Source organism: Phyllostomus discolor, chromosome 8 (assembly GCF_004126475.2).
Source record: "Phyllostomus discolor isolate MPI-MPIP mPhyDis1 chromosome 8, mPhyDis1.pri.v3, whole genome shotgun sequence".
NCBI classification, from domain to species: domain Eukaryota; kingdom Metazoa; phylum Chordata; class Mammalia; order Chiroptera; family Phyllostomidae; genus Phyllostomus; species Phyllostomus discolor.
The window spans coordinates 67,212,546-67,226,980 of record NC_040910.2 but is presented as its reverse complement, the minus strand read 5'-3'; the positions used below and the strand labels follow the sequence as shown (position 1 = coordinate 67,226,980).

The 14,435-nt window shown below is 40.6% G+C and overlaps 1 protein-coding gene across 2 annotated transcripts in view; it reads left to right on the top strand.

Moving 5' to 3' along the window:
* The window catches only part of MAP2K4 (mitogen-activated protein kinase kinase 4), a 111,957-nt gene extending 108,335 nt beyond the window's left edge, over positions 1–3,622 (top strand). For both annotated transcript variants that reach the window (XM_028534151.2, XM_028534152.2), the window contains one exon: positions 959–3,622. In XM_028534151.2, coding sequence (XP_028389952.1) covers positions 959–1,072 — 114 coding nt within the window. In that variant the 3' untranslated portion in view covers positions 1,073–3,622. The remainder of the gene's footprint in view (positions 1–958) is intronic.
* Positions 3,623–14,435: the final 10,813 nt, after the last annotated feature.

The following is a 14,435-nucleotide window of genomic DNA, read 5'->3' as shown; positions in this document are numbered from 1 at the left end:
TTTTAGTATCCACTTTTAAGGAGCCATTTTTTACTGCGCAGGCTATGTATTCGTGATATGTCCATGAGAATTTATGGTACTTATTCCGCCTTAATTAAATGTTGTCATACAAATGTAGATCATACAGCCAATTCCCATTTCTTTGAAAGTTCTCACCCCTGCCGAAGAACCAGGCATTTTAAGGAGTCACCTGGTTGTAGCATTGGTCTTGGCTGTGAAGAAAGGACGGTGCTGTAATAATGTGGGGATATTTTAAGGAAAAATCCACCTGTTTGTCACAATTTGCTTCTAGCTCTCTGGGATGTTAGATCAGACTTATCGTCAGCCCCAGCCATGACTAAAGATACTCAGTCAGTATGCTTGGAGGAGCAAGGAAAGCAAAATATTGATAGAGAAAGAGTACCAGGCAGATGGGGGTCTTGAGGCTTTGGAGAGTGTAGTGCAGACATTCATAGGATTCGTTTCTGTTGACCTTCTTTTGGCCTGGGGGTTGGAAGGATGGAAACTGTATCTTTTTTGTTCAAGATTCGCTTTCTGTGCCTGGGGGGAGGGAGTTGGAGTTGATGCCTGTGCCCCAAGACTAGCCCCTGGTACTCCTGTAGTTTGGTTCTCAGATGGTGGCAGAGGCTCCAGCTGTGTTTGGGCTATGGAACAGGCGTGCTCCCTGCCTCCACACATTCTACTGGGGATATGGATTGGTCTCCAGACCCCATGCCTGCCCAGGGTGGATTCTCCAGCCCCAGCACTGTGCACTGTGTCCGGGCACACTCACACCCATGAACACATGTCCCTGCACTGCAGGCTGGGCTGCCTCTCTAAGCTGGAGCTGGAGCACTTTACGGCCTTGGGTGGTTGGGAGCCTTGTTTTTATGTTGTGTCAAAATCGGGAAAAGTTCGATGTGGGCTCTAATACAAATTTTGATACTTTTTTTCTTTTCTTTTTTCAATTTTCTTGCAGAAACATCCCTTTATTTTAATGTATGAAGAACGTACCGTAGAGGTTGCAAGCTATGTTTGTAAAATCCTGGATCAAATGCCAGCTACTCCCAGCTCTCCCATGTATGTCGATTGATACGGCTGCTAAGTCAGACTCTAGAAAAAAGGGCTGAGAGGAAGCAAGACATAAAGAATTTTAACCCTGTATCACAGTGTTTTTATTGCTCGCCCAGACACCATGTGCAATAAGATTGGTGTTCGTTTCCATCATGTCTGTATACTCCTGTCACCTAGAACGTGCATCCCCGAAACACCCAATTGGTCATACAGTGTTAGTGCTGGTCAGAGAAACCTCATCCTGCTCTTTCCTGATGAACATGTTCATGAAATGTGGAAGTCAGTACGATCAACTTGTTGACTGTGATTAGATCACATCTTAAATTCATTTCTAGACTCAAAACCTGGAGACGCAGCTACTGGAGTGGTATTTTGCCAGACTTCCAAATACTGGAAGAATGCAGGGATGGATGTACTATGTCTGAACAGAGAGACGGGCTGGCGTGAGACGAGCTTGCACAGCCGATGAGACACGTTGCCTTCTAGAGCTGGGAGACAAGGAGGAATTTACTTTCTTCACCAAGTGCAATAGATTTACTGATTTGACTTCTGTTGCTTTACAGTCACAGTCGATGTTTGGGGATCGATGTGCTCAGCCAAATTCCTGTTTGAAATATCATATTAAATTAGAATGAATTTACCTTTACCAAAAATCACGTTGCATTCAAAGAGGTGAACATTAAAATATTGAGACAGGACAGAATGTGTGTTCTCCTTTACCAGTCCTTCGACTCTCCACTGGGAAGACTCAGGAGTCTGCCACTTGTCAAAGAAGGTGCTGATCCTAAGAATTTTCACTCAGAGTTTGGTGTGCCGCCAACTTGATGTTCCGCCTGCCACAAACCCCCAGGACTGAAAGAAAAAAAATAGTACAGAGGGCAGAGTTTACAGATGTTTTTAATTCTAGTATCTTATCCGAAGCAACTTGTAGCAGCTGTGTATTTCCCCTCTGTCCCGAGGCTGCTGCCTTTGCCATCATAACTCACCACCAGGGAGAAGGAGCTAGTAGCAATGTGCCTTGACTGAATAGATAAAGATTTCTTGTAGGCAGCAAAAGACCAAATGTCAGTTGTTTGCCATCACTGGTCCAGGTCTTCAGTTTTGGAATCTCTTTCCCTGCCTGTGTAGTCTATTGCCACTATGTGACTTTTGCTTAATCTAATTATTTCACCATTTTTTTCTCTGTATCAAAAACCTTTATAATTACCAGGGATGTTCCCTACCAAGGATTTCTAGCCCCACATCTCTCAGAGGCTTTAATGTTTAAAAGGCTGAAAAACATGGGGCTCAGCTAATGTGATAGGTGATGAGGAAGAAGCATCTTTCTGGAAACACATGTGACCCAATGAGGATCTGAAATGGCAGATTTTTAGATAAGCTCATCGGCTGTGAGAAATCTCTAGCAGGTCACCATCATTTCTTGGAATTGGAATTCTACAAAAATACCCCCAAACCCAAAACAATTCCAGAGCAGATTTAGAGGCCATTTAAACCTGCTGTCTTTGCTGTGCTTTCTCACTCACCCGTCAGCCAGGGCCTCCTGTGGCTGTGCTCTGGCCCCAGGCCCCGGAGCACCAGGCTTTGCCAGCAGCACTGTGAGCGGCTCAGGCACACTGGAAAGTGAGGCAGCTGTGGTCTTAAGAGGCAGGTGGCACCATGACAGAACTGCGCGGTGGCAGGGGTGGCTGTGTCTCCTCCAGAGTGACAGTCATAAACACTATAAAACAAGGGAGAATGGTGCTGTTTTAAAGTCACATCCCTGCAAATTTCAGAGTTCAAAAATGATTGATCACTTTGGTCCACTTGCCTAATTTTCCTATTTTCTCCCCCACGGCATCCTAACCCTCAGACTTCCCAGTGTTCTGAAAGGAAGCCTTGTTAGGTGTCTTCCTTCAACCACACCAAGCCATCCTCCTCTGTATCTCCCAAGGACTCGAGGAATTGGTTTCTCTGCTGTCCGTTCCTGTCTGGCTCAGCATAGTGTCGCTTCGCCATTATACAAATGGAGATGAAAGCAATTCTGACTGTCCAGGAGCTAATCTAACCGTTCTATTGTGTGGATGACCACATAAAAAGGAAATTTTAGTGTATTAATCATAGATTATTATAAACTATAAACTTAAGGGCAAGGAGTTTATTACAGTGTATCTTTATTAAAACAAAAGGGTGTATAGTGTTCACAAACTGTGAAAATAGTGTAAGAACTGTACATTGTGAGCTCTGGTTATTTTTCTCTTGTACCATAGAAAAATGTATAAAAATTATCAAAAAGCTAATGTGCAGGGATATTGCCTTATTTGTCTGTAAAAATGGAGCTCAGTAACATAACTGCTTCTTGGAGCTTTGGAATATTTTATCCTGTATTCTTGTTTGAATTCCTCCTCTATTTAAGATATATACATGGAATATACATGGAATCGAAGTGTTTATGTAATAGTTCTATCCTTTTGCCTGCAGGTCAGTTGTAATAAATCTAGGATGTGATGATGACTTTGTAATTTGGTTTTCTGAAGTAAGACCCTGAGAGGGGAAAATTAAGTAAATTCCATTAAATTATCTGTGCATTTCACATTGGGAAAATTCTCTTCTTTGGAAGTGTTTATGGCTCCTTTTTCTCCTGTCTCCTTGTGGTTGCTATTATCACTTTACTTCCTGTTGGAGCTAGTGTGGTGCTGAAACTCCTGAAGTTTGTTTTTTTTTGTTGGTTGCCCTGATCTGCCCAGCTTTCTTCATGCTAAAGGGAAAAGGTACTTACTCTTTGTTCTTCAGCCTGTGGCATGATGCAGAGATACAACTTTTAAGAATCCAGTCTGCCTGGGTTCGGGGTGCGGTTACTGGCCGTGTTTCTGCTCCTGGTGCTACGGCTGCTGAAGACTGCATTCACTCACTGCTTCCTGAGAGGGAGGGGTGGGTCCAAGGTCTGTGGAGGTCAGGCCTGGGGTTTATGGATAGGAGGACTTGGAGGTGAGCAACAAGCCATGGAACCCTAGAAACTTGGAGAAGACAACGTTGAAGCTTCAGCCCTGAATTTATCTGTGATACTACCACCTCTTGGTCATTGATCAAGTCTGACTCATTGATCAGACATTATTAGTTCAGCACCTTACCCTTTTTCTGTGTCTGCTTCTCACCTGATCTGAGACATAGGAGATACCATTACATAACCAGATGTGATAAGCATCAAACATTCTCCAAGGAAGGGTGTGGCTATAGGAGTCCTGGCCTTTCTACCTGAGCCGTGGCTGCTGGGTGAAGGTGACCCCGGGGAGTGTCCAGATCCCCCTCTGAGCACTGGTTCAGCATCAGGAGAGACAGGTAGACTGCACACCATGCTTTGTGGGCAGTACAAGTATTCATCTAATTTGACTAGTCTTCGAAGTCAGGTTGTAGTGTCCCCTTTTAGATATGAAAAACAAAACAGCACAAAACAACAACAAAGAAAACCAAGGCTTAGAGAAGTGAAATTCTGATTCTGGCAACAGTAGGAGAGGAGAGCTGAGACTCAAACCCAAGGCTGTAACACCTAGTTTCTTATGGAATTAGAATTTAGAAATGGCAATTTAAAAAAACTGACCTGAAAGAAGTATTGTAGAATGGAGAGGTAGAAGAATGAACTGTAGTTGGGGTTAAACCTAAGGCTCATACACTTTCCCAAGGCCTGCTTGGTTATCTTGGACAGTGGTCCCCAACCTATTTGACACCAAGGACCGATTTCACGGAAGACTTTTTCCACGGACAAGCTGGTGGGGGATGGTTTCAGGATGATTCCAGGCCATTATATTCAAGTTCACTCCCTGCTGTGTGGCCTGGCTTCTGACAGGCCTGGGTGGTACCAGTCTGGAACCTGGAGGTTGGGGACCTCTGATCTTGGAAATGAGTGTAAGTCAAAGGTTCTGGAGGCTCAGAGGCTGATATAACAGCAGCTGTGTAGATGGTGGTTCCCTTAAAGCCAACCAGAGATGCTCTAACCCCTAATTCTTAAGTGGGGTGCCTGAGAATTCAGGATAGCGGCCTCTGTGTCCATCACTGAAAATGGGGGTTAGGCAGGAATTTGAGGTGACTCCCTTAGTTGGCATTCAAGTGCACATTCACTTTCTTATTTCTTGCATCTGTCTGCTGCAGCAGCATAAAGGGCATAGAAGGTCTTGAAGGTACCCTGGAACATGGGCTGCCCTGTTTCACAGGCCCAGGGGTGGTTAATGTTCCTGGACTCTCTGTCAGAGCTCTATGCATCAGTCTCACCCACAGCATCTGTGCTTATTAAGGGATACTGTTGGTTTTGAACTTGCTGGTTTGCTTAAATACATCATTAAGTGGTTTGAGGAAATAGTGACTCTCTTTAGGTACACTGCAAGAACACGTAGAATGGGCAGTTGGTATTTAACTATGTGGTATAAGGAATATGTTCAGTGTGTGAAATATCAGCTTCCATATATGTTCTGGGAATTTAGACCAAAGCAGTGCATTACTTAGTTTTCCAAGGAATTCTTATCTCAAATCTTGGAATCGTTATAAGTGATAGTATAGTTCAGTATCTACAATAAGTTTTTTTGTTATTTTTCTGATGATATGCCAAAATGTATTTATACTTGTTAAATGTAAAATGTGATTCTGCTATTTAAAATTGTTAATCCATATTGCATTGTATAAAGTCATAATTGAGTCATAATGTGTAATGGATCCAATTTTTATCTGCATTTGAAATTTCTATCTACATATGTTCTACTGAAGAGCTGCAGAATTGAACTGCTTTTTTTATAACAGAGTTAATGTGAACACAGCTTTGTAAAGCAGACAGTATTGTTGCCTCAGTCCTGCACACAGGGCACCAATGGTAAATAAGGAGGTAATTTGTTTAAGGCAGTGATGCATTGTTGGAGTCAAGCATCCGTCAGTGCACTGGGTGTCTTGATGCTTTGTTGAGATTTTTCTTGTGAAACTGTGCGCTTCCCATTGGACAGATTGATGAACTGCAAGGTTAGATTCTCAAATGGCTAGATTTTTTTTTCAAGCAAATACTTGTTACACATACATGATTCCCGCCTGTTTTATGGACTCTACACTTACTCCAGCCCAGGTGGTGTTCCATAGTTAATTTCTTTTCTTGAAAGTCTAGACCCCACCTCAATTTTGCCTGTTTTTAGAAAGTAAATCCATTTCAAAGGATGAAGAATAGCTCCAGCTGAGGTGAGAGCAAGTGTAAGAACTTGATAGAAACAGCTTTTGTTTCTGAGGATGTCAGGGCCTTTCTCTGACACTTGTCTTCTGCATACAGCCCTTTCTTCACCTCTGCTTCCAATTAGGGACCAAGTCCTTCTGATCGTACCTGTTCCTCTCTAACCCCATGGTGTCACACACTCATTTCTTGCCTTGATCTCTGACTCGTGGTCTTCCTTAACTCCAGTGTTAGCCCCTTCAGTTCTTCCCCATGAATGCCCCTCTCTTTCTACAGCGCTAATCTAACCATGTCATTCTTGTTTCAAATTCTTTAATGAGTTTCTGGGATGTGTAAGATAAAGGCCAAATGGTTTTAAATGTCTAGTTTTATTCAGTCCTCAGCACATGGGTAGGAACTATTATGTCATTTTAAAGATGAGGAAGTGGGCTCACTGCCTTTAGTAACCTGTCCACTATCACAGAGCCAGAGAGGAATCTGGAAGGGTCAGGGGTCAGGCACAAGTCTAAACAAGTAGACAGGGCCACAATTATACAGGGAATTGTACATCATGCCAAGGAAGAACTTTTATCTCCCAAATGCAGGAGAACCAAATGGGATTTTAAATAAGAAAATGGTTTGATCTGATTTGTGCTTTAGAAAAATTCTTTCAGTGACTATGTAGGCTGGAATGGAAGTAGGGAGATTTGAAGATCAATGAAGAAATCTGCCCTGTCCTAGGCAGAAAATGGGGGAGCTAATGCAATGGTATGGGGAATGGAGATGAGAGGACTTAGGAGGTAACTTAGGGTGTGGAGTTAGATAGATGGATCCCTGATCAAATGTATGGGGTAAACAAGGGAGTAGGGGAGCTGGAAAAAACATTTTTCGGCTTCAGTGACTCGGGTTCCTTCACAGTTTACCAAACCTGCTGTGCCCTCTCAGGCCTTTGTTTATAGCCCGGACTGGTTCTTTTTGTCTGAAATTCTTCACTTGCCCATTGATAGCACCTGCTTATTTAAGACCTGGGTTACATGTCACATGTTCTGGATGACCTTCCCCAGTGCTGTCCTCTGAGCTCAGATAATGTTTTTAAGAACATAAATCTATGCAGCATTTAATTATGTTTAGTTGTATTTACTTGCCTCTTTCTTTACTTGATGGTGAGTTATTTAAAGTCACTCAAAGCCATATCCAGGGTCCAGTGGCAGAGTCGGCCCAGCTGTCATGCAGTGCTCGTGCTTCTCTGAGAAAATGGCTGTGGAAGCCTGATGTTCCTCTTGTTGAAGATAGCATTTCATTCTATTGAGCCTAGATGATTTTCCCTACAGCAATTCAAAATAAATTGGATTCTATGCCCATGGCTTACCTCTGCTAAAAGGAAAGAGGTGAATACAGGTCGCAGTTGGGGCTGTCCTACCAGTCAACAGTTATCAACCAAATTTTAGGTACTGAGAAAAGAGTAGTCAACTGTCATTAAGAAAGTACTAGTACCCTGGCCAGTGTGGCTTGGTGAGTTGGACAGTCGCCCCATGTACAGCAAGGTTGCAGTTCGATTCCGGTCAGGGATCATGGCACATACCTAGATCTCGGGGTCAATCCTTGTTTGGGGCATGTAGGGAAGGCAACCAGTCGATGTTTCTCCCTCTCTCTCAAATCAGTAAATGTATCCTCAGGTGAAGATTAAAAAAAAGAAAGTAATAATGACTTGTGATTCTGACAGGATGTTAGATTAGGTATCAATAATGATAACTCTAGCTGAAGGAACTACATTCATAGTTACAAAATAAAAATCTTTACTTTAAAATGCTTTCCTGAATTGGCCCCAAAGGCATCTGGGAAGCCCCCACATAAACAGAAGCAGGAACTCTTGATCCCAACCTGCTTTTGCCTGTTTCTAGGAAGTAGATCCATTTTCAAAGCATAAAGGGTTATGTCCACTGAGGACAGAAAAAAGAACTTGCTAGGAGCAGCTTTCCTTCCTGAAGATGCCAGGGCCTTCAAAAGTTGCCTAACAAATAGTGACTACATAAAACTTTTTTGCCTAGAGTTTTTGTGGAATCCTGGAAACCTTGAGCTTTTGTATTCAAAATCATGCCATGTTAGGGCTCAGAAAATATGGTGTGGCACCTGCCCACCATGGGTTAGAGGCTGGGAACTCAAAGGGCTACATGCAAAGTGGAAGGTAGAAAAAAAAATCTGATCTGTCCATCAATTGGAGATGGAATTGAAACATCCTTGCCTTCATCTTGGCACTGGGTGGAGGAAAAATGTTAAGATGGCCAAGAATCCACACATAACCACAAGTCAACTTCCGTGTGGGGTCATGGTCTGAATTCACACCACCTCTGTCATCCAAACCCCAAACAGAGTTTAAACAGACCTAGGTTAGCAGTGTCCCCAGGAGGCTGGCAGAAGCAGATCATGATGGTCTTTGGAGGAATTCTCCATAACTCAAACTCAGAGAATTAGCACAGGCTCCGCTCAAAGGAAAACGAAGAGCTCGCAGTCAAAGATCACAAGCACACAAAGAAACAAGACGTTGTGAATGAGAACAAGGAGAGACAACAAGCAGTAATGGGGACTTGAACTGTCAGCTATAGAATATTAAAAAATGTTTAGTATGTAAAACAACTGGGAACTGTGAAAATATGAACCAGGAGTAGGAGACTACCAAGTCTGTCAAGAGGTGAAAAGGATCAAATAACATTTTTGTAATTGAAGAACATAAAGATTGAAATAATAAACTGAATGGCATGGTGGAGACTGCTGAGTCCCCCCGCCACCCTGCCACACACACACTCCCAAGGTCTAGTCTCCTTTTTATCCTTTTAGCAATAAAAACGTGGAATTAAAACATGAGTTTTATCTGGATATGGAGTTGCCTAGTCAGTGAGTATTCCCTGTCATCCTGCCCACTTTTATTTAAATATTTGGTTAGTTGTTAGCTAATAATACTGTAATGAACACGTGAAAATAAAAGTTGTAACTTTAATCTGTATATCTAACCAACAATTTACATATTATAATTTACATTTTTACATATTTACATTTCCCTGCCTTTCCTGGTGCAAGGTGGTCATCCTGAATCCCATGGTCATCATTCACTTGTTTTTCTTTCTAACTCTAGTGTGTCTTTTCCTTCCCTCCCTCCTTCCCTCCTTCCCCGGATGGATGGATGGGTGGATGGAAAGAGAGAGAGAGAGGAAGGAAGGAAGGAAGGGAAGGAAGGGAAGGAAGACGAGGAAAGAATGAAAGAAAGAAAGAAGAAAGAAAAGAAAAAGGAAGGGAGGGAAAGAAAATAGTTTTTACTTTAGAGTTTATTTTTACATTTATCAAAAGGTCACGTTATCTATAATATTTTGGATTACTTTCTTATTAATAGTCTGATGATAAGCTTCATCCCTATTGGTTTTTGGCTAGTGTGAAATATTTCTTTTTTCTTTTTTTAAATTTTATTTTAATCATTGTTCAAGTACAGTTTTCTGTCCTTTGCTCCCATCCCAGCCCACCCACCCATCCCTCTCCACCTCCCTCCCATTTCCACTCCCCCCTAGTTTTTGTCCATGTGTCCTTTATGCTTGTTCCTGTAAACCCTTCCCCTTTTCCCCTGAAATTCCCTCCCCTCTCCCCTCTGGTATTGTCAGCCTATTCTCTATTTCAGTGTCTTAGGTTATATTTTGCTTTTTTGTTTTATTGTTTAGGTTCCTGTTAAAGTTGAAATCATATGGTATTTGTCTTTCACTGCCTGGCTTATTTTGCTTAGCTTAATGCTTTCTAGATCCATCCAACTGTCGCAAAGGGTAGCAGCTCCTTTCTTTCTGCTGCATGGAATTCCACTGTGTAAATGTACCATAGTTTTCTGATCCATTCATTTACTGATGGGCACCTAGGTTGCTTCCAGCACTTGGCTATTGTAAATTGTGCTGCTCTGAACATTGGGGTACATAGGTTCTTTTGGATTGGTGTTTCAGAGTTCTTAGGATATAATCCCAGCAGTGGAATTGCTGGGTCAGAAGGCAGATCCATTTTTAGTTTTCGAGAAAATTCCATGCTTTTCCATAGTGGCTGTACCAGTCTGCAATCCCATCAACAGTGCACTAGGGTTCCCTTTTCTCGACAACACTTGTTGTTTCTCCAACAAGTGAATATTTTCAGAGAGAAATATTCTTTCTGAATATTCTTTCTGAATATTTCTTGTTGGAGAGAATATTTTTCTCTCCAACACTTATTGTTTGTTGCTTTGTTTATGATGACCATTCTGATTGGTATGAAGTGACATTTCATTGTGGTTTTAATTTGCATCTCTCTGATAGCTAGTGATATTGAGCATCTTTTCATGTATCTCTGGATCCTCTGTATGTCTTCCTTGGAGAAGTACCTGTTCAAGTCCTTTGTCCATTTTTTTTATTGGGTTTAGTGGAATCATGTGAGTTCTTTATATATTTTGGAGATTAAACTCTTGTCTGAGGTATCATTGGCAAATATGTTTTCCCATACAGTTGGTTCTCTTTTTATTTTAATACTCTTTTTGTTAGCCATGCAGAAGCTTTTTATTTTGATGAGATCCCATTTGTTTATTCTTTCCTTTATGTCCCTTGCTCTAGGGGACATATCAGTAAAAATGTTGCTGCGTAAAATATCTGAGATTTTCCTGCCTGTGTTCTCCTTTAGGACTTTAATGGTGTCACAGCTTATATTTAAATCTTGTATCCATCTTGAATTTATTTTTGTGTATGCTGTAAGTTGGTGCTTGAGTTTCATTTTGTTTTTGTACATAGCTGTCCAGTTCTCCCAACACCATTTGTTGAAGAGGCTATTTTTACCACATTTTATGTTGCTGCCCCCTTTGTTGAATATTAATTGACCAGAGAGACTTATGTTTATTTCTGTGCTCTCTGTTCTGTTCCACTGATGCATGTGCTTGTTTTTATGCCAGTACCAGGCTGTTTAGATTACAGTGGCCTTGTAATACAGTTTAGTATCAGGTATTGTGACCCCTCCTACTTTGCTCTTCTTTTTCAAAATTGCAGCAGCTATTCAGGGTTGTTTATGGTTCCATCTAAGTTTTTGAAGTGTTTGTTCTATGTCAGTGAAATATGCCATTGGTACTTTAATAGGTATTGCATTGAATGTGTAAATTGCTTTGGGCAGTATGGACATTTTGATGATGTTAATTCTTCCAATCCATGAACACGGTATATGTTTCCATTTGTTTGTGTCTTCCTTGATTTCTTTCCTGAGTGTTATGTAGTTTTCTGAATACAGGTCTTTTACCTCTTTGGTTAGGTTTATTCCTAGGTATTTCATTTTTCTTTTTGCTATATCGAATGGGATTTTTTTCTTGATTTCTGCTTTTGACGTTTCATTCTTGGTGTACAAAAATACCTTTGATTTCTGGATATTGACTTTGTATCCTGCTGTTTTGCCAAATTCATTTATTAGGTCAAGCAGTTTTTTTGGCTGAGTCTATAGGATTTTTTATGTACACTATCATGTCATCTGCAAACAGTGACAGTTTTCTTTCCTCTTTCTGATTTGGATGCCTTTTATTTCCTTTTCTTGTCTGATCGCTGTGGCTAAAACTTCCAATACTGTATTGAATAGAAGTGATGAAAGTGGACAACCTTGTCTTGTTCCTGATCTTAGTGGAAAAGATGTTAGTTTTTGCCCATTGAGTATGATGTTGGCTGTAGGTCTCTCATATATGGTCTTTATTTTGTTGAGGAATGCTCCCTTTATTCCCACTTTGCTGAGTGTTTTTATCACAAATGGGTGCTGTACTTTATCAAATACTTTTTCCGCATCGATTGATATGATCATGTGATTTTTGTTTTTGCTTTTGTTTATGTGATGTATTACATTCACTGATTTGCGAATATTGAACCATCCTTACATCCCTGGGATGAATCCCACTTGGTCATGGTGTATGATCTTTTTAATGTATTGTTCGATGTGGTTTGCCAATATTTTGTTGAGGATTTTAGCGTCTATGTTCATCAGCAATATTGGCCTGAAGTTTTCTTTCTTTGTTGTGTCTTTATCTGGTTTTGGGATGAGGATGATGCTGGCTTCATAAAAAGAGTTTGGGAGTCTTACGTTATTCTGGATTTTTTGGAATAGCCTGTGAAGGATGGGGGTTAGCTCTTCCTTAAATGCTTTGTAGAATTCTCCTGTGAAACCATCCAGACCTGGACTTTTGTGTGTCAGGAGTTTTTTGATTACTGCTTTAATTTCATCCGCTGTTATTAGTCTGTTCAGGCTTTCTGCTTCATCTTCATTAAGTTTTGGAAGATTATATTTTTCTAGAAATTTGTCCATTTCACCTAGGTTTTCTAGTTTCTTGCTATACAGTTCTTCATAGTAATTTCTTACAATCCTTTGTACTTCTGTGATATCAGTTGTAATCTCTCCTCTTTCATTTCTGATTGTGTTTATTTGGGTCTTCTCTCTTTTTTTTCTTGATGAGTCTGCTTAAAGGCAGACTCGTTTTGTTTATCTTTTCAATGAACCAGCTCCTGGATTCATTAATCCTTAGAATTGTGCTTTTAGTCTATGTCATTTAATTCTGCCCTGATCTTGGTGATTTTCTTCCTTCTACTTGTTCTGGGCTGTCTTTCTTGTTGTTCCTCGAGTTCTTATAGACGTAGGGTTAGGTTGTTTGTTTGAAATGTTTCTATCTTTTTTAGGTAGGCCTGTATCAACTTCACTCAGGACTGCCTTCACTGTGTCCCATGAGTTTTGGGTTGTTGTAAGTTCATTTTCATTTGTTTACAAAAACTTTTTGATTTCTTCCCTAATTTCATTCTTGACCCATTCATTGTTTAATAGCATGCTATTTAGTCTCCATGATTTTGAGTGTTTTGGGTTTCTTTCCTTGGGGTTGGTTTCTAGTTTCAGTCCTTTGTGATCTGAAAAAATGCTTGCTATGGTTTCAATTTTCTTGAAATTGTTGATGCTTGTTTTGTGTCCCATCATGTGGTCTATCTTTGAAAATGTTCCGTGTGCATTTGAAAAGAATGTGTATTTAGCTTCTTTGGGATGGAGGGCTCTGTATATATCAGTTAAGTCCATTTCATCTAGGGTATTGCTCAATGCTTCAATATCTTTGTTGATATTTTGTTTGGAAGATCTGCCCATTTTTGACAGTGGGGTGTTAAAATACCCCACTATAATTGTGTTGCTGTCAATATCTTTCCTTAAGTCCTCTAAGATTTTCTTTATGTATTTGGGTGCTCCTATGTTGGGTGCATATATATTTACAATGTTTATGTCTTCTTGGTGGATTCTTCCCTTGAGTATTATGAAGTGACCTTCTGGGTCTCTATGGCCCTTTTTTAGAACTTCATTTTGTCTGATATGAGTATTGCTACCCCAGCTTTTTTTTCCACTTTGCTTGGAAAATTTGTTTCCAGCCCTTCACTTTCAATCTGTGTAGATCTTTTGTCCTGAGGTGGGTCTCCTGAAGGCAACATATGTGTGGGTCATGCTTTCTTAGCCATTCAGCTATTCTGTCTTTTGATTTGAGCATTTCATCTATTTACATTTAAGATTATTACTGGTAGGTACTTATTCATTACCATTATTGTACCTGTGTTCTTCTCTCTCTCTCTTTTCCTTCCTTTCCTTAAAACAGCCCCTTTAGCATGTCTTGCAGAGCTGGTTTGGTGGAGGTGTATTCTTTCAGACTTCTTTTGTCCAGGAAGCTTCTTATTTGGCCTTCTATCTTGATTGAGAGCCTTGCTGGGTAAAGTAGCCTTGGTTACAGCCCTCTGGTTCTCATTACTGGGAATATTTCTTTCCAATCTTCTGGCTTGGAGTGTTTCCATTGAGAAGTCAGCTGCTAGCCTTATTGGGGCTCCCTTGTATGTTGCTTCTTGTTTCACCCCTGCTGCCTTTAATATTCTCTCTTTGTTTTGAAATTTTGCCATTTTAATTTTGATGTGTTTTGAGGTGGGCCTCTTTGGGCTCTTCTTGATTGGGACTCTTTGTGTTTCCTGGATTTGTGTGAGTTTTTCTCTCACCAAATTAGGGAAGTTTTTCATCATTACTTTTTCAAATAGGTTTTCTATCCCTTGCTCTTCTTCTTCTCCTTCTGGTATCCCTATTATACGGATATTATTATGTTTCATGTTGTCCTGCATTTCCCCTAATCCCTCTTCATTCTTTCTGAGCTTCTTTTCCTTTTCTTGCTCTTTCTGGGTGTTTTTTTTTCTTTTGTACCTTG